At 37.9% G+C, this 26,555-nt stretch overlaps 1 protein-coding gene across 5 annotated transcripts in view; it reads left to right on the top strand.

Moving 5' to 3' along the window:
* The first annotated feature begins 689 nt into the window (after positions 1-689).
* The window catches only part of INTS6 (integrator complex subunit 6), a 120,472-nt gene continuing 94,606 nt past the window's right edge, over positions 690-26,555 (top strand). For all 5 annotated transcript variants that reach the window (XR_004054651.1, XR_004054650.1, XM_030921981.1 and 2 more), the window contains exons 1-4: positions 690-1,445; positions 1,809-1,886; positions 2,690-2,839; positions 23,730-23,819. Coding sequence is in view for 3 of the 5 variants with exons in the window: in XM_030921981.1 (XP_030777841.1) it covers positions 1,335-1,445; positions 1,809-1,886; positions 2,690-2,839; positions 23,730-23,819 (429 nt within the window). In the remaining 2 variants the exon portion in view is untranslated. The remainder of the gene's footprint in view (positions 1,446-1,808; positions 1,887-2,689; positions 2,840-23,729; positions 23,820-26,555) is intronic.

The following is a 26,555-nucleotide window of genomic DNA, read 5'->3' on the forward strand; positions in this document are numbered from 1 at the left end:
TGGGGCTGGATAAAGAAGGTTTGCTTCCTTTTTGGCGGGTCCTCCAACGACAGAGTTCATGGCCCGCTGCGGGTCCAACTTCCACCTCTCGTCGCTCCCCCGAGGGCTAGCGAGGCTCCGGGCGAGGACAGCCCCTCAACCGCACTCCCCAGAGGGAGCGCTGTGACTCGCGGAGATTAGTCCCCGGTCATAAACAACCTCTCACTTCCCCTCCCCCGCCCGCGCCCGCCCGCGCCGGGGCGGCCCTAGGAGGCCCAGGAACCTCCTCCAGCGCCCGCGAGGCCCCGAGTCCTCCTCGGGAGGGCGGCTGCGGACCTGCCCTCTTCTCCTAACCAGGTGTTTGTCCACTTTACTCATCCCTTCTTACTCGTCCACAATACAGCCACCTCAGAGGGGGCGCTGACGCCAACCCCTTTTTCCCTTCTCTCGACCCCAATCACCTCCAACAGCCAAAGAGAGGCCAGCGGCCCTGACGCGCAGGCTCACCGCCGCGGCCGGCGCGCGCGCACGGACGCGTCCCCCGCCCCCACCTCGCGGTTCTTCCGCGGTTCGACCCCGCCCCTTCCCGAAGCCCGCCTCCGGGTCGACCCGCCCGCCCGCTCGCGCGCACCCGACGCCCCGCCTCCGCGCGTGCTCAATAACTGTCCCCGGAGCCGGCCTGCAAGCTTCCCCCGCCCCTGAGCTGTTTAAATATGCTAATGAGATGGTAGGGACTAGCCAATAGAACGGCGAGGCGATGTATCACGTGGCTCGGGGACGTGTCAGGGGCGGAGCCTCCGCAGCCCCTGCCCGAGTTAAAACCGGAGTGTGAGAGAGAAAAGCGCTTCAGTAGCGAGAGGGGCTGAGAAAGTGGTGACACTGGCGGGGTGCGGAGGGAGTCCCTGAAACTTCTCCCAACAGCCCCAGGGCCAATCTCCCCTCAGCCCACTCCCCTCTTCGCCAGCTCCCAGGTCCCCACTCCCTGTACCGGGGGTGGGGTGGGGAGCCAGGCCCGTCTCCCGCTGGGACACACACAGGGGCCGGGAGCGGGGACGGGACCCCCGAGGCGGGGGGGACGGACCGACAGACAGACGGCTGGGCGCCCGCCCCAGCGGGCAGGCAGGCAGGAGGAGGCGGAGGCGGGGGTACGACGGGGAGGACTGGGTCTGGGGAGTTTCCTCTCAACTATCGGGGGAGAAACTCCCCGCAGCCGGAGGAAAGACCCAGACGGTGTTTTCCTCCCGGGGGCCGCGCTCCCCCGCCCCGCGTAGCGGCGGTCGCCGCCACCGGCGCCTCCACCTCTACCATCTCCTCTTTCTCCACCACCTCGGGCCCCGGTGTCCCCGGCCAGCACTATGCCCATCTTACTGTTCCTGATAGACACGTCTGCCTCTATGAACCAGCGCAGCCATCTGGGCACCACCTACCTGGACACGGCCAAAGGCGCGGTAGAGACCTTCATGAAGGTACCGACTGACCGAGTCCGGGCGGCGACCCCGGCCCGGCGGCCCGCGGGCGGCAGGGTGGGGGAGGGCGGCCAGGGCGGGGGTGTCGGGGACCTGACTGCGGGAGCTGCCGGGCTCGGGGACCCCCTCCCCCACCGCGCGGGCGGGCGGGCGGGCGCTGCAAGCCGGGCTCGGCCGGGGCCCGGGTTCCGGCCCCGGGCGGTGTGTGGGGAGCGATCTGTGTGTTGGGGGCGGCGTGGAGGGGTGGCCGCTGCGTGTGCGGTACTGTGGGGGCGGCGGGGCCGCTGGGCGCCCCTTCTCCGCCTCGTAACCTCGCCTCTGTGCTTCCCTCTCGCCCGCCCTGTTCCTCCTCCCGTCCCGCAGCTCCGTGCCCGGGACCCTGCCAGCAGAGGAGACAGGTATATGCTGGTCACTTTCGAAGAGCCGCCCTATGCTATCAAGGTAACAGCCCTCGCCCTCCCCCTTTCCTCCCTTCCTTTCCCTGTTCCTTCCTCGCTCGCCCTCCCCGCCCCCCCATTCACCCTTCATTATGCTCCCCTCCCCCACCCGCTGCGCTCCCAGCCGCTGAGGTCTCTTCCCTGCGGGCTCCCACCCCCTCCCCCGCTCGGCAGCGTCCTAGCGCGGCGCGGAGTCGCGGGGCCACCGCCGTCCCCTCCCGGCCCGGCCCGGCGGCGGCGGCGGCGGCGGCGGCGCTGCGATCAACATGGCCGACATTTCCCCTCCGCGGCGTGAGCGGCAGCAATGAACTGTGGGGGATATTTATTCAAGTTAGCCGGAGTGACAGCCGGGCCCGGCCGCGCACAGCCCCCGTTTGCATTAAAGGGGAATCGGCCCGGCCGGCACGGGAGCCAAATACGGGGCTGCCAGGATTGGTCTTGTCAAATTCGTCCTAAGAGGGCCGGTGGGACAGCTGCAGGTTAACTTCCTAAGTCTGGCTCCCGTCTGCTTCCACTAGTACGTTCTCATACCCAAATTTTGGGTATTAGATTAGGTAGTAAATTTGTCAGTGAAGTTATAAAGTATTAAGGTTGTTAACTACCAAAACCTAGAGAGGAAGCAGGTTTATTCCTAGGCCACCTTTGGAGGAGAGTTTCCTCAGCAGTGGTACAGTATTAACACGTTAACCAAGCCAAACCAACCAAAAGTGAAGCTGCTACTTGGTGAATGTCAGATTATAACGGCTGTGTGTACATGGCTTTAAAAAATGAAAAAAAAAAAAAAAAAACTTACATTTTTCTTTTCAGGCTGGATGGAAAGAAAACCATGCAACGTTTATGAATGAACTGAAAAACCTTCAGGCTGAAGGACTTACGACTCTTGGCCAATCCCTAAGGACAGCTTTTGATTTATTAAATTTAAATAGATTAGTAACTGGCATAGACAACTATGGGCAGGTAGGTTGAATAATAAGGTGGCAAAATAGTTGATTTTTCATTTTGTGGAAAAACACAGTCCAATCCAAAAACTACATAACATGAAATGCAAGTATAAAACATTCCAGATTAAAATAGAATATGCACATTGTTCAAAGGCAAAACTCTTACCCTACTATATATGTTTTACATCCCACATTTTTTCCCCCTTTAAAATGCATTTGTATTCAGGATTAGAATCTGAATCTTTTGCTAAAAATTTGACATAAATAGATTTTAATCCCTTGAAAGTTCACTAAAGACCTAAAAGGGAAAGCATCCTACCTCACCACACTCAAGTTGTGTGTGCAACTATTGTAGTGACTTACAGACACTAGTTAGTGGTCTTCATTTCTATATTAGTAAAGATGTTAGAGGAAATTAATCTGTTTGTTGCATCAGGTTTTAATGTGATCATGCTGTATAACTATTCTGAAAGGTAAGAAGATTTTCACTGGAATACAGTCACTGGCTGAGAACATTAAGTTTTCTCCTTTTGAAGCATACACAGTTAACTATTGCAGGAAGAATTCTAGATTAAATTTCAGGCCCAGAGTTTTAATTTAAATTCCAAACCCTTGGCAAAAAAGACTGCTGGAAAATATGAAAGAACTCTTCGTTTCTTAACCCCCCACAGGTCCTTTTATTTCACTTACTTTCATCTATTTGAGGATGAGAGAAGCTTTAAATCAACAACAATTCACTAAGGAATAATGCAAGGTGGTCCATTGTAACATTTTATGATATCTTTGCCCTGGAAATAAGAGATACTGAACAACATATAATGTTACATGTAACAAAGGAATATTATTTTCAAGGAGCTCAATTCTTAGGTTGTAGTGAAAAGCACTATTCCTATAATTATATATTGGGTATATGTTGTGTTCTTTTCCCAAGTCCCACAGTCCCTAGTTTTGTGAGTTTCATACATTTCAGGGAAATTCTCTCTGTGACTACAACTTTTATTTGCTTCCTATTGAAGGAAATGAACTTGTTTCTGTTTTAAGAAATTTTAAGCTTCTTAGGGATAACCTCAGTGCTTAAGTATCTTTGGAAATAGCTGAATTTAGTCCTATAACATTTAAAGTATACATTGAAATTCAGAGTGAGCTTACCAAATTGAACTTCCATCGTGGTTAATTAGGTAAATATGTACTTTCTTACTACATTAATACTTTTATGTTTTCCCATCTCTGCTGCTTTTATTTTGCAACTTTTAGTAATTTAGGTAGATTTGCAATGAACTTTTTGGTTTGTTTCTGTAAAATAGTGGATTTCTTTCTCTTTTTTCTTTCTCTCTCTTTTTTCTTTCTTTGTGATATGTAGCACAACACAGTCTTACTGCTTAAAGTTTTCATCCTTATCTCTTTGAGTTCAAAGAGATATTTAAAACTTGCCATTATTTGGTTACCTTGATTTGGTTGTCATGCTGTTAGTGTATGGCAGAACTATTAGTTTCCTCTTTTTCTGCATCACATTTCATAAGTGGTCAAGGCATTTGGACACATTCACCTACTACTGCCTAGCACAAATACTTCTTAGATTGCTTCCTTCGAAAAACTGCTTGTCATGGAGAGGCTGAGGACATTTGTAATTTAAACCTGTATTTTCGTTTTCCCAGTTGATATCTGCCCCCAGAGAACACTTTAGTTCTTGTCCGTAAGGCTTATAAAAACTTTGAGGGAAAGGTGGTCCTGTGCTGTTACCACTTTGACCAAGAGAAAAACCTGGAGATTGGGATGTTTTTGCATGTTAGGATTTATTCAATAACAGGGAGGGATGATGCTTCTCCCTTATTTTGATGAATCAGCAAAGATTGCAAGGCATTATATTAATGCTTATGTCTTGAATTGGCACATTAAAAATGACGCTAGCCTTAAAATGAGCCACTGTTTTCAAATGAAAATGATAATTTGAGTAAAGGGTATTTAATAGGAAGAAAACATTCTTCCAGAAGATTTTTTTCATCATAAAACTATCTGATTTAAACATTTCACGTTTTCTGTTCACAAAAAGGATAAATGATTAGGAATTTTGGATGCCTCAAATATTTAATACTAAATATTGTTCATGTGTTTTTTTCTTTGTAAAAGTACTTTGTATCTGCCTGTTTTCTGTGGAAGACTTTTATTTTGTAACTTCAATGTCTTCACATAAGTATTTCCCCTTTCCTGCTCTATACTAGGATCTGTGGCGTTCACAGTACTACTTGTATGTAATGTTAGTAGTTGAAGGAAATGAGAAAAGATTAGGTGGAAGATAGAACATATATATTTTATAGAATATCTAAAAACTTTAATGTTCTGAATTACTTTCTTAAATGTCTATGGGTTAATATATATATGTTTGTATATTTATATAGATCACCACCATTCTCCCACATATATGCACATATATGATTTTTCATAACTTCATAATTACAAGACTATTAAACCTGTATTGCATTTGTTAACTTAGTTAACATACCTACAGATAAAACATCTTTGAATTATTAGCTAGGATGCTGTCAGAATTTGCAGGGCATTAGTAAGGTTAAAGTAGCTGAGAAAAAAGAATGGTTCTTAGTGAATGTTTTCCTCAAGCACTTTGGATATTTTACTAACAAATTCCATGCCTATAGATGTTCTTATAAATATTTAATTTTGATAATCAGTACCATTTACTGATATTTCTACAGTAATGGAACGATGTGTTGCCCTTAGTCAATCTTTTCCTTTATAGCAGTACTTCATTAAATTGCATGTAATTGCAGATAAATTTGATACATAATTTTTTCACATGTGTTCAACAGAGTTTCAAATAACACTGATCCTTTGAGAGTTGCTGAAAGTCTGAACCAGCCTTAATATCTAAAATTAGGAAATGTATAAAATGTGAGAGATCTGATTAAAGTTTTATATGTAGATGTGTTAATTTTCATATTGTTACAGGTTATCCTGTTTTCCATCTATATATATATATATTTTTTGAGACAGAGTTTCTCTCTTGTTGCTGAGACTGGAGTACAGTGGCGTGATCTCGGCTCACCGCAGCCTCCTCCTCCTGGGTTCAAGCCATTCTCGTGCTTCAGCCTCCTGAGCAGTTGAGATTAGAGGCTTGAGCTCCCATGTCTGGTTAATTTTGAATTTTTAGTGGAGACTGGGTTTCTGGTCAGGTTGGTCTCGAACTCCTGAACTTAGGTGATCCGCCTGCATTGGCCTCCCAGAGTGCTAGGATTATAGGCGTGAGCCACAGTGTGCAGTCCAATATTTTCAACATTGTCTTTTTTTCGGTAAGTTAGGTTAGTTAAGATTAGCCGATAAATCTTACTCTGGCCTGCAAGTCCATTTTTGTTACTGACCTGACTCCACACCCCTGCTACCTGAAGTATACTAGTACTAATTAAATTGTTCCAGGAGTTAGAATGGCACCTTTCCTACTATGTGCCCTCGGTGAAGACAATCCTTGACAGATATCTTAAAAGGAGATAAAATATGTGCTTAATTTTTTCAGGAGTTTCTGTGGTGAATGTTTACCTCATTGAAAAATGGTGGCTTTCAGACAATGTCAAATTTAATGATTCTCGGGGGAAAAAATTTTAAAGAATTTTATTTTTGAGCATAAAGGTCTACTTTGTAAACTTAGGAGATAATACAGTCATAGTTCTAATACTACTTTTTTTTCCTTTACCTAAATAGTACCCATTTAATAGATGGTGTGAAATACAGGCTTTGAAGGCTGCCAGGTGAAGTAGTGAGAACTCCATTTCCATTTAGGTGTTTGGTTTCTCTTAGATTATCAACAAATGTATGAATAAGAGTTTGATATTTATTAAGCTATAGACATCTTTTCAAATGAAAGTAAGTTAATTACTATACCTGAAATACTGCTGTGTTGAATATAAACTGGAAACACAATGATGAATGGTATTTTGTAAATTTTTTAATTCCTTTAATTAAAAATTTTTTTAGAATTGTGGTAAGAAACACCTGACAAAATTTACCATCTTAACCATTTTTAAGTGTGCAATTCACAGTGTTAAGTATATTCATATTGCTGTGCAACCAATATCTAGAACTTTTTTATCTTGCAAAGTTGAAACTGTATGTCGAGTAACTCCCAGTCCCCGGAAACCTCTATTCTAATTTCTGTTTTTATGAATTTGTCTACTCTGGATATCACAGTTAAGTGAAATCGTACAGTATTTGCCTTTTTAGACAGGCTCATTTCACTTATAATGTTCTCAACATTCATTTATGTTTTAGCATGTCAGGATTTTCATCCTTTTTAAGGCTGAATAATACTCTATTGTATGTACCACATTTTACTTGTCCACATATCCCTTGATAGTCATTTGGTTGCTTCCACTTCTTGGCTGTTGTGAATAATGCTGCAATGAACATGTGTGTGTAAATAACTTTTTGAGATCCTGCTTCTAGTTCTTTTGGATATATACCCTGAAATGAAATTACTGGATCATATTGTAATTCCATTTTAAATTTTTTGAGGAAGTACCATACTGTTTTTCATAGCAGTTGTACCATTTTACATTCCTACCAACAGTGCACAAGGGTTACACTTTCTGTATATCTTCACTAACACAATTTTCTATTTTTCTTTGACATTAGCCATCCTAATGGGTGTGAGGTCGTATCTCACTGTGGTTTTTATTTACATTTCCCTAATTATTTATGTTAAGCATCAACATACGCTTGTTGGCCATTTGTACACCGTCTTTGAAGACAAGTCCTTTGCCCATTTTAAAATTGTTTTTTGTTGTTGAGTTTTAGGATTTCTTTATATTTTCTGGATATTAATCCCGTATCAGATATATGATTTGCAAATATTTTCTCCCATTATGTAGTTTGCTTTTTCAGTCTGTTGTTTCTTCAATACACAAAGTTTTTAATTTTTATATGGTCCAATTTATGTATTTTTACTTTTATTGCCTGTGTACCTTTGGTGTCTTCCACAAAATCATTGCTAAACCCAATGTCACTGAAGCTTTTCTCCTGTGTTTTCTTTTAAGAGTTTTATAGCTTTAGATGTTCTGTTTAGGTCTTTAATCTATTTTGAATTAATTTTTGTATATGGTATAAGGTAAGGGTCCAGCTTCATTCTTTTGCATGTGGATATCCGGTCTCCACTACCATATGTTGAAGAGACTGCCCTTTCCCCATTGAATGGTCTCTGCAAATCCCTGAACTTTTGAACCTCAATAATTATTGTTGGTGGAGAGGGCACTCTCCTGTCAAACTTGCTTAAATGTTTTTTCCCCATCTTTATTGTGTAAAAGAAGAGCAATGGCTGGAAATGTGAGAATTGGAATCCCAATCTTGGCCTTGCCATTGAATTCTTATGTAACATTGAGCATTCACATTACTATTTTGAGCCTCTGCTGCTTCTTATTCCAAGTTGGCAATAATGAAGCCATTGTACCTTCAATATAGAATTGATGAGAGATTTAAATGGGATGATATATTTAAAATGTACTTTAAAAATTAGGATGTGCTCACTAGACAAAAGCATCCTTTTCCCCCGAAAGGTTAGTATATTTACCTCTAGTTTTCTATTTTTTTAGCTTTAAATTTGAAATTAAAATTATAAAAATCTTTAAAGCTGATTATTACTTGCTTTAAAAATCTGTTAGTGTCATGAAGTGTATATTTTGACTTGAGCTTTGTATTATATCCCAGAAAAGCAGCTGTGAAAGAAAAGTAATATAACTTGGCCAAAGTTGTCTCAGTGGCATTTAATAAGCATAGGATGGTGTTTTTAAAGAAGTGTTAAATGAAAACAATTTAAATGATTTAGCAGATAAGTCAGAAAGTTATTCTTTTGCAAGAATACTTATGTGAAAAAAGCACATGCTTTAGGATTCTTTCAAATAGGGAGCTCCCCCTAGTGCGTTTTAGATGAGATTTACACAAGTTTGATTTGCAGGGAAGCTTTTAGGAGCACATCTGTTGGGTAAATCAAGGGATATTTTAATAAGATTTAACAGCTCAAAGTAGTACAAAATGAATATGATTTATTTCCTATAGAGCATTAATTTAATGGTGCTATAATTTAAATGGAAAGGAATATCCCCAAACCCAGATTTTATTTTCTTTCAAAACATTTGCTACAATATTTCTAAAGAATTTTATACTCTAAATCTGTTTTGTAAAAGAAAAAATTCTCCAGTCATGAACTAAAAAAAAAAAAAAAGAAAAGAAAAGAAAAGAAAAATGAGCTATCCTAAGGACGTTACTGCCTTTTTTTTTTTTTTTTTTTGAGGTGGAGTTTCACTCCTGTTGCCCAGGCTGGACTGCAATGGTGTAATCTTGGCTCGCTGCAACCTCTGCCTCCCAGGTTCAAGCAATTCTCCTGTTTCAGCCTCCTAAGTAGCTGGGATTACAGGCTCCCGCCACCACCCCCAGCTTATTTTTATGTATTTTTAGCAGAGACGGGGTTTCGCCATGTTGGCCAAGCTGGTTTCAAACTCCTGAAGTCAGGTGATCCGCCCACCTCAACCTCCCAAAGGGCTGGGATTTACAGGCGTGAGCCAGCGCGCCTGGCCATTGTTGAATTCTTAATTAGAAATTGTTTGAAACAAATCTTAAATGCAAAAGTCAAAAATAGATCGGGTGCCATGGTTCACGCCTGTAATCCCAGCACTTTGGGAGGCTAAGGCAAATGGATCACTTGAGGTCAGGAGTTTGAGACCAGCCTAGACAATGTGGTGAAACCCTGTCTCTACTGAAAAAAAAAAAAAAATTAGCTGGGTGTGGTAGCATGTACCGGTAGTCCTAGCTACTCAGGACTTTCCTGGTTGGAGAATTGCTTGAACCCCGGAGGTGGAGGATTGTAGTGAGCTGAGATGGTGCCACTGCACTCCAGCTTGGGCAATAGGCTATCTCAAAACAAAAAACACAAACAAAAAAACCAAATAATAGATTCTACTTCTCCTTTAAAGAGCGTTTTACTTTCTTTAGATATAGGACAATGTCGATAATTATGTATTATATACAGCTGGAAATTAAAAGCTCAGGAACAAATCTAATATTTGACGGAACTGAACTTATGTATTTTGAATTAAGGTCATTTGTGGTCAAAATTAGTTAAAAGGATTATTTAGTCTTGTTTAGTCATGTTCATGTCATAAATTTCTCCAAAGAGATTATATAATATTTTATAATTTGAAATGTTTCTCAAATATATAAAATGATTTTTGACTATAATAACTTTGACTCAGATTTATACTCTACAATTAGTCTTGGTGGACTTTTCTTGTTTTTTGGGGCTTTTTAATTTAAAAAATTTTTAGATACAAAGTCTCTCTCTGTTACCCAGGCTGGTCTTGAACTCCTGGGCTCAAGCAGTCTTCCCACCATAGCCTTGGGAGGAGCTGGGACTGCAGGCTCTTGCCATTGTACTCAGCTTAAAAAAGTAATTCCCTCATATAAACTTTATATTTGTTTAGTCTTACTGTTAGTCTGTAAAAGTTTGCCATGATTGCCAGACTTGAAACAAAATACTAATTTTTAAAAGAAGTTTGTTTTGGTTTGTATTTTCTGATCTTTCTCTAACATTTTTACTGAGATATAATTTAAATACACAAATCTGAAGTGTGAAGCTTAGTGAATTTTAAAATATACACTCTTAAAAAAATTGAACATTTGCATCTACTGACAAGTTTTAATTATTGTCAGTAGTTTTATTATGATTATTTTCATAGGGCTTTAGAATGGAAATTATTTTAGAAGTTTACTCAATTTTCCTCATTTTATAGGTAAAGGCCTAGAAAGGTTAAGAGGCTTAATTTCTACACATTTATGAAATATTTTAAAAAATTGTAATTGGTCATAGAACAGTTATGCAGATTTTATTAAGGATTTGTATATTATTTAATAACATTTTATTTAAATGTATAACCAGTGGATCTGATTTGCTTTCTTCAGTTTTGTCTATAGTTCTATAATGCAGTATGATTTCTTTCAGTTCTTGTTTGAAAGTTACGCTTTTCATTTTGTCTCTGTTACATTTAGTCTTTCTTGTAACATTCTATCTAAATACTATTACAAAATTAACTTTAGTTGGATTCTTTCCTCCCTTTGTTTGGCAGAAAGTAAATGAATTTAGGGCAGCTGTCCCCAGCCTTTTTGGCACCAGGCTGGTTTTGTGGAAGACAGTTTTTCGATTGATTGATAGAGGTGGTTGGGATGGTTTCAGATGAAACTTTTCCACCTCAGGTCATCAGGCATTAGAGTCTCATAGGAGCACATAACCTAGACTCCTTGCATGCACAGTTCACGGTAGGGTTTGTGCTTCTATAAGAATCTGATGCTGTTGCTGATCTAACAGGAGGCAGAGCCCAAACAGTAATGCTCACTTGCCCACTGCTCACCTGCTGTGCTGCCCATTCCTAATAGGGTCCGGGGGTTGGGGACCCCGATCTAGGGGATAAACCAGGGAAGACTTCTTAGTGGCATCTGAAGAATAAAAGTTTACTGAGAACCCAGAACCATTTGCAGGTTAGGAGACAATGCAGAGTGAAGATCATGATCAATGGCCAGATGCGGTGGCTCATGCCTAGTAAACCCAGCACTTTGGGAGGTTGAGGCAGGTGGATCACCTGAGGTCAGATGTTCGAGACCAGCCTGGCCAACATGGTGAAACACTGTCTCTACTAAAAATACAAAAATTAGCAAGGCATGGTGGCGGGTGCCTGTAATCCCAGCTACAGGCGCCCTCAGAAAGCTGAGGCAGGAGAATCGCTTGAACCCAGGAGGTGAAGGTTGCAGTGAGCTGAGATTGTGCCATTGCACTCCAGCCTGGGCGACAAGAACGAAACTCCATCTCAAAAAAAAAAAAAAAAAAAAAAAAAAAAAATCATGGTCAAAAACAGGAGGGGCTGTCCCTGTGGCTCACACCTGTAATCTCAGCACTTTGGAAGGTTGAGGAGGGAGGATCACTAGAGGCCAGGGGTTCAAGACCAGCCTGGCCAACATAGTGAAACCCCATCTCTACCCAAAACAAAAATTAGCCAGGCATGGTGGTGCATTCCTGCAATCCGAGCTACTCAGGTGGCTGAGGCAGGAGAGTCGCTTGAACCTAGGACGTGGAGGTTGCTGTGAGCCAAGATTGTGCCACTGCACTCCAGCCTGGGTGACAGAGTGGGACTCTGTCTCAAAAATAATAAAAAAAGTGGGGGAGACCTGGGGACGTAAGGGATAGTTGACAGGATTTTATACTATAATTAAGGCCTAGATTCTAATAATATACATATGTATTTAATGGCACTTTTTGATTTTGTGCTTCTTAGTAAGTTTCTGATATGTAGCTAGTTAATATAGGGCTATTAACCTTGTTCATTAGTGGATTTTTCCAATGTTGTATGCCAACCAGTATTAGGGTTACATTTATAACTTTTTGCCTGGAGATTTTTTTAATGAATTAACTACCATATTTTCATTTAACTTTAGGTAGTTTCGAAAATTTCTAAGCATTATGTCTTAAGATTCAGAAAAATAAGACCAGATCCACTTATGAATTTCCATTCCATTCATGACCTGACAAGTCATATAACCTCTCAGCCTCACTTTCCCCACTAGACAAATAGAATGAAAAGACCTATCTTGCGGAATTGTGATAAAGATTAAGGGATGTACAACATAATTTATTGTAACACAACCTATTAATCATTTTTATGAATTTTCTCTTATTTGAATTTTAAAAATTGAAATTATGGGGTACTAGAGGTTTTTTTAATGTTGGTTTTTTCAGAATAAGGAGCATGGTGATATGGAAAGAACTGCTGTATTAGAACTGATTGTTCCTGGTTCTGTCACTCACTAGCTTGTATTGTATTGAAAAGTCCCTTAACCTCTCTGAGCATCAAGTTTCTCATCAATAGAATTGTGATTATACCAACCCTTAAATTTTGTGAGGATTCGAAGTAATATTTGTTAATCATCTCGCAAAAGTGCCTGCGAGGCACATGGTAGGAGCTCATTTATGATGATGATCATCATCTCCAATATTATGGTAAACACTTAACAGGATAAAAGCTTTTTAGTCTGAAACTTTTGACAAAAACAGAATTAAGGTTGTTCCATAACCCATCGTATAGTTATGTATCGCTTAACAATGGAGATATGTTCTGAGAACTGCACCATTAGGCATATCTGTTGTGGGAACATCATAGAGTATACTTACAGAAACCTAGATGGGATAGATGACTATACACCTAGGCTATATGGTGTATGACCCATTTCTCCTAGGCTATACATCTACCTGTATAGCATGTAACTGTACTGATTTCTGTAGGCAGTTTTTAACACTTGTAAGCATTCATGTCTCTGAACAGATATAAACATTGACAAATACAGTAGAAATATGGTATGAAAGATTAAAAAATGGTATACCTAGATAGGGCACTTACCATGAACGTAGCTTGCACACTGGCAGTTGCTCTGGGTGGGTGAGTGAGTTCGTGGTGAGTGAAGTGAAGGCCTGGGACGTACACTGCTATAGACTTAACTGTATACTTAGGCTACACTAAATTTATTAAGTAAAATTTTCTCCCTGCAATAATTAATTAACCTTAGCTTACTGTAACTTTATAAACTTTTAAAGTTTTAAAACTTTTTAACCCTTTTTAGTAAGAGTTAAGATACAAACACAGCTGTAAAAAATATTTATATCCTTCTTCTGTGTTTTTCTATTTTTTAAATTTTTATTTAAAAAAAAACTTTTATTTTATTTTTTTTTTTTTGAGACAGAGTTTTGCTCTGTCACCCAGGCTGCAGGGCAGTGGTGTGATCTCTGCCCACTGCAACCTCCGCCTCCTGGGTTCACGCCATTCTCTCACCTCAGCCTCCTGAGTAGCTGGGACTACAGGCGCCCACCACCACACCCGGCTAGTTTTGTTTTTTTTTTCTATTTTTAGTAGAGACGGGTTTCACCATGTTAGCCAGGATGGCCTTGATCTCCTGACCTCATGATCCACCTGCCTCGGCCTCCCAAAGTGCTAGGATTATAGGCGTGAGCCACCGCGCCCGACCTTTGTTAAAAACTAAGACTCACTCATTATCCTAGGCTCACACAGGGTCAGGATCATTAAGATGTCAGGAGGTGATAGGAATTTTTCAGCTGTGTTATAATCCTACAGGACCACTGTCGTGCATGTGGTGGTCTGTCATTGACCAAAACGTTATGTGGTGTGTTACTGTACATGCATCATGAGAAGACTTAAGTGGCTATCCAGTTTTTCTAGCTAAAGTAATTTTCAGAGCAAGAAAGGTTTTAAACTTCTTTAAGAAAATTTATAGTTTATTTCTAGGACTTTGTATATTTTAGAATTCACATTGGTGATGGTTGGGATGGGGGTGTAGGGTGGTGCTCTTCTGCAGAAGAAATGTCAAGTGTAAAATGTATAATTCATTTTATTTGTTGTGTAGATTTATGTAGGAAAAAACATAATAGGATAGGCCTAGGAAGGATTTTTTTGTATGAAGATTTTTTTTTAAAGGGCATATATGATTGGAAATTTGATTATTGGTATATGGAGAGAGATAATTGTACATGAAAAGTACTATAACTTAAAAAATCTCACAGTTAAGAGGATTAGTTGTAACCAACGGACAAATTTATGTCAGTCTAGTGATTAGTCCTATCAAAAATTATTCGAGCCTTTACATACCTGTTTTTATTGCCGGTTTTATCTGTGACATTTTGACATCTTCCTTCTATTAGTTTTGCCCAAATGAGGTGTGGGACTCCTAGTGAAGGTCCTTGGAAGGATTATATTTTCTATAAAACTTTATTATGGACATGAAAACAGTTCTGAATATGTGAGAAAAAGTAATTGTAGTACTATTAGGTGATGCAATTTGTAGCTAGGAAATGACAGGATTGATGCTGGTGTGTTAGAGTAAAACTTTCCCTTTGTCTTAAAGTGAGTGAACCTTGTTACATACTAGGAAACAACAACAGTCTTATGGTTATTCTGGGGTTTCAACACTGGAAACATCTAATAGCAGAATTATTCTGAAATAATTGAAAATCTCTTTTAAATAAGGAATTGAAGATAGTTGAATATGTAGTGTGAAAGGTTAGGCTGCAAGTGACGGTTATGTTGCAAGATAATGACAAGGTACATTACTTTTGGATTATCAGGAATTAGCAAAATGATGTCTTGGTGTCCTCTGGTAATTTCTGAGTTGTGAACTATCTTGCTCATTTACATACTTTGGCAGATAATGAAATAATGAATGTAAAATTTTGAATTTTGTGCAATCACATTTCTTAAACCAATAAGTTAGAAAGGAAAACCAAGAGATTGCATCCACAAAATCAGGCCTAAATAGGTAGTAGAAAGAATAGAAGGTCTTTATTCTAAATTTTATTGTTAATTAGAATGGGTAATATCTAATCACAAATGAGATTATAGTGAATAGAAATCTTAACGTAACAAATGATTATCTTGCCATGTTCTTAAAGTTTCCATTTTAATGAGCTATAGTAACATTCTAAAACATGTAGCAATCTGTGCAGTCATCCATATGTGACATCTGCTGCTTCATGAAGTGCATTTCTAAGGTAAAACTATTGGTGGATTTGTATGTATAGTTAGGAAGGCTTATAAAACATTTTTAAATGATAAGCAGAAGTATTATGTAGTACGATCTTTTTGTTTCCTGAAAATGTTATCTGCTTTGAAAATTTTAAATCTACAAACACATGGGAAGGTGTTTAGCACAAGCATCAATACGTGTTTCAGTCAGAATCTAGCAAGAATGGATTCTTAAAAACTTTTACTCACGTACATATACTTGTGTAATGGATTTAGAGAAATTTGTTTCCTCCTAAAAAATCTTAGCAAAGTTGGGTTAGTACCGTTTCTTTCCTTGAAAACAAAAAATCCACGTTTTTTACAAACCAGGGCCCCTTAAAACTAATTTCACATTATGTCTTTTTTTTGTTATTATTATTTTTGAGACACAGTCTCGCTCTATCGCCCAGGCTAGAGTGCAGTGGCATGATCTTGGCTCACTGTAATCTCTGCCTGTCAGGTTCAAACAATTCTTGTGCCTCAGCCTTCCCAGTAGCTGGGATTACAGGCAAGTGCTACCACACCTGACTAATTTTTGTGTTTTTAGTAGAGACAAGGTTTCAGCATGTTGGCCAGGCTGATCTGGAACTCCTGACCTCAAGTGATCCTCCTGCCTCAGCCTCCCAAAGTTTTGGATTACAGATGTGAACCATCACGCCCGGCCTCATCTTATGCCTTACCGATTATTTTCAGATTGGCCTTCAGCCATAGCATATGGGAAACAATATACTGTCAGAGTTTTCCAAGTGCTTATCATGAATTTTTTTTTCCTTTTTAAAATTTAATGCTTTATGGCTAACTTCTGATCTGAAACATTTATTAGGCAGTTCTTCATTTTCAGTTGTAGTCTTTTAAGATATTTATGTAGAAGGCTGTCATAGAATGCCATCTTCTTTTGTAGGACAGTTGTGTGTGGAAATTGATTTTTTATTTTTTTTTTGAGACCATATTTGTAGTGTGATGTTTAGAAGGAAGTAACCAGAATGGTTTTCATCTGCTTCTTTGCCCTGCATTCAAGGTCTGCTTGTGATAGTGTTTAAAATTGAACTCAGTGCTGGGTTCAAGATGGGATTTAACCAGACTTTCACAAAGGTGGTATCTGTAGATTTTGTGGCAATCAACAACCCGAGGAGGTGATTAATCATGAGAGACTAGACAGATTTCTTTTAGGTCAAATAAAATTGTACCATTATTGCTGTATAACTCCATTCACCTATCTTTTGAAAATATGTTTACATCTTGGCTTTTATGTATACATTTGTTTTTAAAAAAACATATTTCTAACATGTTTTTTATTACATGCTTCATTAGAACAAAATTTTCCCAAGTTGTTATTACCCAGTTCATCCTGAAATCTTGGCCTCAAGCAGTCCTCCCACCTTGGCCTCCCAAAGTGCTAGGATTACAGGTGTGAGCCACTGTGCCTGGTCCCAGTTCATGTAATGTATGTGTTAGATTCTTACAATATTACTATTTATTAAGTAAAGTTGTATTTCTGATAGCTTAATTACTCCTTATATGCCAGCATAAACACTATTTGCCTGGCACTACTTTTTAGGTATTCCCCAGAGCAGTTTGTTAATTTTATTCAAACTTTAGATTCCAGTTCAAGTATAAAACTCAAATTCTGCCAAATTATTAGTATTTTAGATATAGTGAGTTTATGTTACTATCTTTTGCAGTTATACTTAGTCCTATCAATTATTGAATTTCCCTAATGTTAATTTTTTTTTTTTACAAAGTCAAACTTTAGTAATTCTGCAGTTCAGTTCTTATGGTGACTTACGATTTCTTACATTATTACTCTTCAGTCTATTATTATTTTTTTTTTTTTTTTTTTTTTTTTTTTGAGACGGAGTCTTGCTCTGTCGCCCGGGCTGGAGTGCAGTGGCCAGATCTCAGCTCACTGCAAGCTCCGCCTCCCGGGTTCATGCCATTCTCCTGCCTCAGCCTCCCGAGTAGCTGGGACTACAGGCGCCCGCCAGGTCGCCCGGCTAGTTTTTTGTATTTTTAGTAGAGACGGGGTTTCACCATGTTAGCCAGGATGGTCTTGATCTCCTGACCTCGTGATCCGCCCGTCTCGGCCTCCCAAAGTGCTGGGATTACAGGCTTGAGCCACCGCGCCCGGCCTACTCTTCAGTCTATTATTAAATCAAATTCCAGGATGGAGTTCTTTAGTCATTACATTGAAACAAATGTATGGAACTCCTCCCTGCTTTTGTTCAAGTAGTAGTATTCCATCTGTTTTTAATGCTGTTGTATTTTTAACATAAGGAATTATGTGGTTGAATAAAGGAATTGTATTGGAACACACTTGTGTAACGGAGTTACTTGAAACTAAAAATATATTTCTTATACTGTGGAATTCTAACATGTTTTGCTGTAACTGTAGACCTTAATGTATTCTGTTACCAGATTTTTATATACTAGCAGGTTTTATTTTAGAATACTAAACACTTTAATTTTGAAGAGTATTTGTTTTGAACGTATAATAAAGGCACATGGTTAGAAAAAGTTGAAGTATTATAAAAAGTCACACAGTTGTTTACTTCTTTTCTATGGAGGCAACCATTGCTAACCAGTTTCTAATGTATCCTTCAGAGGTCTTTTTTATGTGGTCAAAGGTATTATTTTACAAGCGTTAATGTCTTAAGATGAATATTTTAGAGTTTGACATCAAAAGACTCATTTATACTACACTACTTGAGATTTTAACAATAAAAGTAATAATCTTACTGAAATCTAAAACAAACATAAAATTTGTAATTCTGGCCTTGGAATATTGATTTAATTAAATGTAAGCCCGTCAGGCCTTTATTGACTTAAGTAATTTTATTTTGTTTGTAGTATGTTATTACCCAGTTGGTGTGTTTATCACCATAATTTAATGAACCTCTTCCACCTTTAAAAAAATTAACAGTATTAATGACAATGAATTACTGACTTGACAAACATGATTAGTACATCAGAAGATTTTATGACCTGTTAAAGGGTATGGTAACATTCCCATGCCCCTCCTCCACTACATTTTTCAGTTTCTTAGGTAAGTGAAAATAATTCTTTTCTTGAGATCAGGTTAGTTTATATTTGGAGGAAATTACCTTTTTTTAATATTTTCAAAATTTTTTTTCAAAATAATTTGTAACATTTCAAAAGCATTTTCTTTCAAAAATAACATAGGTTCTAGTAGATAATATCTGTTTATGTTAATTATATTCTTTAAATTTTCTTATTGAGATTTTTATGCTTTAACTGAGTAATTTAACACCATGGTAATTGGTTGTTGAGGGAACTGTAATAGGAAATTTTAAGTGAAGTAAAAGGTTTTGCTTTGTATTGTCCTGTGGCAGAACTCTTACTTGAGGTTTTTGACCAAAATTAAAATGAAAAATTTTTAATGACAGAAAGATTGACTCCTGTTAGTAAGTAGCTCTAGAGCTAGAACATTATATTTTGCATTGTATTTTCTAGTGATATGTTTGGATTTCTTTATGACAGGAACCACTGCTCTGAGAGTAAAATGTGAATTTATTCTGCTAATAGCAAAAGTAAACTTTTAGTCCCTCTACTGGCTGTCTTTGTTGTAGCAGAGCTTAGTTTTGTTTTTGTTTTTGTTTTTTTTAATATATCTTATTGTAATTATGATGAAGGCTATTTATAACTTTATGGCCAAGGTGAATATTGACATAAATTCTAAAGGATTGTCTCCCAACTGAGTGACTTTATAAACATACTTAGGAATAACAATGTAAAATAATTGCTCTTAAATATAAGGATTTGGGAATTATTAAATTGCATAGGCTTGACACCAGATAGTGAACAACATTATATTGCAGTAATTAAGTTGTAACTTTCTTTTAGACTTTGGAGGTATTAAAACTTTATTTTTTTGTAAAACATGACAAAAATCTTATAGTACTGGCAGACAACTAAAACTGTGTTTTAATTTGCTGGGTAAACAGTGTTGACAGAGAAAGATGGCATTATGCAGCGAGGAACAGTGCAAAATAGTATATAAGAAAACTTTCTTGGAGCTACATGTTCACTTTCTGCTAGTGATTTAGAAATTCATGCTTAAATAAATTTGTTAATGTCAAACATTTATATAATAGAGATGGGGATACATTTTTCCTGAAGAAATAGTAAAACCTTATGTGTATAAATTACATTCACTTAATCATTATTCTAATTTTTATAGTAACTGATTATTGCTTTTCTTAGTGTGATTCTTGACTAAGCTCTTTAATCTTAGAGAGGAAAGAATCTTGGGCATGGCAGGGGATAGTTGGTACAGTGAGGATGATTGTATTTTTCTTTTTTCTTTTCTATGTTTGATCTTTATCTGACTTTGCCAAAATTTAAAGTCACTAAAGAACTTATTATTTTATCTTGTGTTTGTGTATATACTCTCTGAAAGTTGAAGTTATATCGTTTTTAAAAGTAAATATTGTTATATATAGTGTTTTGTTTCAGTGTGTTTGTGTTTGGGGAGAATACATTGATTTTATACATAAAGAAATTGATAGCTAAGTAATTACAGAATCACAGGAATCTACCAAGTAAAGGAATAATCTTACTACAGTTAATTTTATTGCAGAAAGAATATATTAAAAACAAAACAATCTGATTGTAACACCATTCCTTGTTGGGTAAATATGGCACAATCCAGGTTGGTATGGAATTATATCCAAGAGAATTTAGCAGCTGCCAGTAGGACCTCCAGATGGTGCAGGAAGACCATGTGGATTTTAGAATTAGAACATCTTAATAAGGTTCTGGCTTTGCCACTTACCATCTAGGCCACCTTGAGTTATATCATTTAATCTCCCTGAATATTTTACCTCACTAAGGTTTTTTAGGGTCAAATGAGATAAGTGCTTTATTGTTATTATCAAGACAATATAATGACAGTAATGTTACTGTTATTATGGTAACTTCAGGCCCGTTTAAGGGTAGCCTCTGGAGAGTATTTTGTGTAAGACTAGTCAAGTTTCAACTAAAAGCTTTGTTTTGTTGTCTAAGAAAAAATAACTTTGGTTTTATTGTTTGAATTTAGCTTAATTAAATTTAATAACTCAGACTTTCTGTCAAGTTTTAATATATTTTAACTTGATTTTGTAGATATTATGGGGCTTTAAAAAGTACTACCTTTCGGGTAGATGTCATCATTTATATGAGTCTGCTACATGGTAGATTATTTTTCTTTAGTTAGAAGTATGACATTCTCTGTGCTTATACAGGAATAAAAGTGAATGGGTGTCAGACTTTTGGTCAGAAAATCTGATTCTTTTTTTTGAGATGGAGTCTCACTCTGTCGCCCAGGCTGGAGTGTGGTGGCATGATCTTGACTCACTGCAACCTCCGCCTCCTGGGTTCAAGGGATTCTCCTGCTTCGGCCTCCTGAGTAGCTGGGCACTACAAGCATGTGCCACCACATCTGGCTAATTTTTGTATTTTTTGACGGAGACGAGGTTTCATGGTGTTGCCCAGGCTGGCCTCGCCGTCCTGACATCAAGTGATCCGTGTGCTTTGGCCTCCCAGAGTGCTGGGATTACAGGCAGGAGCCACCGCGCCCAGCCTGATTTTGTTTTATGTTAAAATGTAGAAGTGATATAGAAGACCCTACTACAAGTATTGGATCCATGCTGTGGTGGCTTTTAGAGCTTTGCCGATTTGTTTTTCAAATAAGTAGTTTAGCTTAAGGGTGGAAGCAAGATAAAATAGTTTTGAAGCAATTAGGACCTCTTGGTTTTTTTATCTCCCGTAGGGAATTTTTGAGCTAAAATACTACTGGTAGAGACAAAGAGAGATTTATTGTCATATGTACATATGTTTATTATGTATGAGAGTAGAGATTATCTATCATACAGTTAATACAATACCTGATATATAGTAACCACTCAATAAATCTTTGAATGGCCAATGTGAATGGCTGAAAGACACAAGAGGGAGATAGTGCTCCTTTTTATAACCTAGTAGCCCAGCAAATTCATGAGTTGCTATGCACTGAGTTTGGGGAGTACACATTTATATTGAGGTAAAGGTAACATACATTTTTTGAATCTTGTTGAAGGCTGAGTAATTGTAAATGGTTCTGTGAACCCAGGCCGTTTTGTATTAAGCTATAATCAGTGAGTCAGTGAATAAGTTGAAGTGTTTTGTGCCCAGTGCCTGCTTAGTGGTGTAGAAAGAAATACGACATACTCTTTGCCTTCAGCATGTTCAAACACATGAAAAAATAACAAACAATACAAGATGGTGTATTTTTTTAATTGTAAAAAACACAACAAAATTTACTGTCTTAACCATTTTTAAGTGTATAGTTCTGTTAGGTATATTCACATTGTGTAAGATGGTGTGTATTTAAATTCATATTTAAATTAAAAATTATTCAAAAAGGTGAGAGGATGTTGTAGGGAAGTGGTATTCAAACTGTGCTCCATGAAAACACTCAAATCTAATTTTATTTAAAGAAACATTTTCTTTACCTTCTTATTTAATTTAAAGTGTGAAAACTACCACTATTAGAATATGGAGAGGGAAAGAGGTGATTACTAAAGGCCAGAGTAATCAGTGAAGGCTTTGTGGAAAATACAAAGATTTAAACTGGGCCTTAGGGAATGAGTAGGAGTTGGGTAGCTTTGAGGAGAGAAGAGGAAAAACATTCTACTTTAGGGAAACAATCAAAGCTAAGAGTTGGGAATGAACATTGCCTGAGAAGACGTATTATTAGAATTTATTATATATTTTGCGAGTGAATGGTATGAGAGACAATATAATGTAATAATTCCCCAAAATGAGTTCTATTTAACATGAATATTACAGAGAAGGAGGGATAAATTAATTCATGTTTTCTCCCTGCAAGACTCCTGTGACGTTTTAATGCTGCTATGCATTTAGAATCTTCTAGAGATTATATCTAACATATTTTAAGTTTATATAACCAAAGGAATCTTTCTCCCTCTGGAACCATTTTTTTCTTGGGTACCAGTTAGAAAAGTGCACGTGTCACTTACAAGTTGAATGGTTTGATCAAGACGATCTATTACATCTCCCCCACTCCCACTTTAGGATGATTAGGTTATAATCATATAATTAACTTAATTCTTTTGACAAATGTTATGTATATTATAATAGGAATTGAGAGTTAGAAAGGTTATAGGACCATAGAATATTATATGCTAACTCTTCTACATTTTTGTTGTTCTAAGTATGGTCTGTGGCTATTAGTGTCTTCTAGCTGCCAGTCTTGTTAGAAATGAAGAATCTTAGTCTTTATCCCTGTTATAATCAGAAACTGCATTTTGTTTTTAAGATCTCCAAGTGACTCATATGCACATTAAAAAATTGTCATACGCGGTTCTACATTTAATCCAAGAAAGCTTCATTCAATTCTTAGTACCGTTAGTGGCAGAGAATTTGATATCTTTGATTTCAAATACAGGGTTTACCCTCTTGAAATTTGTATCCTTTGGTCTTAGTTCTGTCAGTCCCTCAGTTGGGACCCATTTGTATGTAAAAGGCAAGCTTATGTTTGTCTTAGTCCCTTACCAGGTATGTCGCCTAGAACTGATCATTGTGCTAGTAGAGTGGGTTTGAATGGAAGCTATTGAAGTTATCTCAACCTTCTATGTAGAGCATTTGAGAGCCCATGCTACTCTGTTCCATTGCTTTTGCTACCACTATTTTTGTACTTTTCTCTCCAAGCATTTTCTTTAGGTAACCATTTTTAACTTTTCATCTTGTACTGTTAAACTTTTGCCGAGTTTAGAGTAGCCCTACTATTTCCATAGAACTAGCTCTTAAAATCTTTCAAACCATTTACCTAGTTATTTGCTTAGACATTTTGATTATATGTGTACCTTATGGTAATATTCAGCTACTGTCTTGCCTTCCTTTTTAAGAAAGTTTCTCAAGAAGTGTTCTTTTTTTATTGTAATTTATAATATCTACAAAAATCAAATTATTAGAATTGAACTACTAGGATCCCTTTTAACAAATTAAATACTCTTAGTTACATAAATATACTCCCTCTAAAAATGAAAGCAATACGCAAATTTATAAAGAAGTGAAAAATCCATCTTTTTCTTTACCTAATTCCTCTTTCTCAGGGTTAATCACTGTTTAGTTTATGTGTCCTTCTATATCTTTTCTTAAAACATACAAACAGGTATATACTACATGTAAAATGAAACTAGAAAGGGAGATCGTATATATGCTGTTCTGAGAATTGACTTTTTACTTGTTAAGCCAAAGTCCAAACCTTTGTATGATCAATGTGTTTTTTGACTTTAGGGAAGAAACCCTTTTTTCTTGGAGCCAGCAATAATTATCACAATTACTGATGGGAGCAAGTTGACTACCACCAGTGGAGTTCAGGATGAGGTAAGTTGTGCTTATGTTACATGGATTATGCAAATGCAGTTGAACAATCCTTTATTTGTGTAGGATATTGAACACCTTTAATAGGTTCTCTTGTTGATTATTTGATGCAGTTTAGAGTCATCTGTCTCCTATGGCCCATCTTTGTTTGTAGCAGTGTTCCTTTTTTCTTGAATAAGAATCTCTTCTATGACAAATGTTTGAGCATACCCACACCCCATTTGCATGTGTATTTATGAGTTATGTGAGGGTGACAGTGTCAGTTTGTATCATAAATAGTAAAATGAATTTCTTTGTTTTTTCAGATTTAAAAAAAGGAAAATAGCATTCTAATAATTTCTCCCTATATTTGAGTGGATTGTCGTTGGCAGTCCAACGACTGTGGAAACTCCTTGGCTAGAGTATAGCAAAGCCGAGAAGAGGTGTTAAGACTAGGAAAAGTAAGGTTTTTGGACATTCTTGTTTTCTCTAAGTCAAATGTATTATAAAAAAATTTTTTTTTTTTTTGAGACAGAGTCTCACTTTGTTGCCCTGGCTAGAGTACAATGGCACGATCTCGGCTCACTGCAGCCTCCACCTCCCGGGTTCAAGCGATTCTTGTGCCTCAGCCTCCCGATTAACTGGGATTACAGGCATGAGCCACCATGTCCGGCTAATTTTTGTATTTTTAGTAGAGATGGGGGTCTTGCCATGTTGGCCTGGTTGGTCTCGAACTCCTGACCTCAGGATCCACCCGCGTCGGCCTCTCAAAGTGTTGGGATTACAGGCATGAGCCACTGCACCCAGCTGTATAAAAAAATTATAGCTAACCTTACCTATTCTGCACCAACATTCGTTATGCAGAGTTGTGTGTGGTGTGGTATAATGAATATAATAGATTTTTTAAATTTTAAGATGTTTTTACTATAGTATTTGAACTGCTTTTAACATGGGCTGATAAAGAAAGGTGATTGTTTCGATGGCACTTTATGGTTTGCATTTGCTTTGGTATCTTAATTCCCATGATATTTATAAGGGTTTAATTAAGCAGGAAAACTATACATTTTAAGTTCAGTAGCTTTTAGAATTATTTTATTTGTGTGACATTGTGGAATATAAATTGGACATGGAGTCAGGGCATGTGGGTCCTAGTCTTTGTTTAACTACTTTCTAGCAGTAAACTTTGTACCAGTGACCTAACTTCCTAATCTCTATCCTTCTCCATGAAATAAAGAGAATAACATTTGCCTTACTTCCTAGGGTTATGGGTTATTTGAAGTCTGAAATAATGTATATGAAAGTACTTAGTAGGCTGTAAAGAAAAGTACATAGTATTGTTCTTTCATGAGCCATTGGAACCACTAAAGAAATGTATTTCTCTGCTCTTATTTGGGGGAAAAGAGCTAAAATTGTTTTATTTGAACAGTTGATATTAAAGTTAATTTAGGATGTAATTCATGGAGATAGAGCTGAAATATTTAGGTAGATTATAATCCATGATTAAATAATTTATAGTCTATATATAATTTATGGAATGCTCCATAGCTGAACTTGATGGGCTTTTGGGATTTCTTAGATTAGTTGACATGTACAGCTAATTATGGTTCTGCTACTTTTAGAAACAGGTAGACGTGGATTATATAAAAAGCAAGCAATAAAAATGTAAAAATGTCATTTTAGCTGGGCGTGGTGGCTCACGCCTGTAATCCCAGCACTTTGGGAGGCTGAGACAGGCAGATCATGAGGTCAGGAGTTCGAGTCCAGCCTGACCAACATGGTGAAACCCCGTCTCTACCAAAAATACAAAAAAATTAGCTGGGCGTGGTGGCGCGCGCCTGTAATCCCATCTACTCAGCAGGCTAAGGCAGGAGAATCACTTGAACCTGGGAGGCGCAGGTTGCAGTGAACTGAGATTGTGCCACTGCACTCCAGCCTGGGCAACAGAGTGAGACTCCATCTCAAAAAAAAAAAAAAAAAAAAAGAAGAAACTCATTTTAAATTTGAAGCTCTTAAATTAATTTTTCTTCTTAATAGGACCCATAATAGTTTAACCGCTTCATTCAACTTTACATATTAATAAATTAGAAGTCTTTTGAATGTTCGTTTTATCCTTAATGATTTTGGTTGAGAAGTCGTTTCTGTTTTCTGTTGTAAAGTATTCTTATGTGTGAGGTGATCAATTTGAGGTACTGTCTGCTGCCTTTGTAGAAATGCCCTTTAGGGTACAATGTATTTTGTTTCCATATGTTTGGATCTGTTTTGTTTGTAAAATTTGTTTTGTGGGGACCTCTTCTAGCTTAAAAATATCTTGAAATATACATGTGTATTTGAATTGCTCACCTTTCTTCCTGTGTCTTCCTTGGGAAGGATTTTGAAAAAATAGGGCAATGTGTTTATAATAACCTGAAACTACCTTGCTAGTAAGGTTAGGAAGATTTTCCTGTGGGCAGAGATCATACCTTTTAGTTCTCTTTTATCTTTTACAATTCTATCGTATCGACACAGAGAGGCATAGTATCGACAACAGAGCCTATATTTTTTAAAAGTATTGATTATAAACATTGGTGTATTGAATCTGGTAGTCGTCAAGTTCCAAACTGATTACCATTGCAACTTATTATCTGAGGTGGAAGGTGCATTTGTTTTAAAGCAAAAGTAAATTATTTTGAAGTTGGAAGGAACATAGGCCGTTGAGTTGTTTCAAGGTTAGGAACGTCTTTGATCCCCTGCACGTTTTCTTCTTAATGTACCAACAAGACT

This window comes from Rhinopithecus roxellana, chromosome 18, assembly GCF_007565055.1.
Source record: "Rhinopithecus roxellana isolate Shanxi Qingling chromosome 18, ASM756505v1, whole genome shotgun sequence".
Taxonomy (NCBI): domain Eukaryota; kingdom Metazoa; phylum Chordata; class Mammalia; order Primates; family Cercopithecidae; genus Rhinopithecus; species Rhinopithecus roxellana.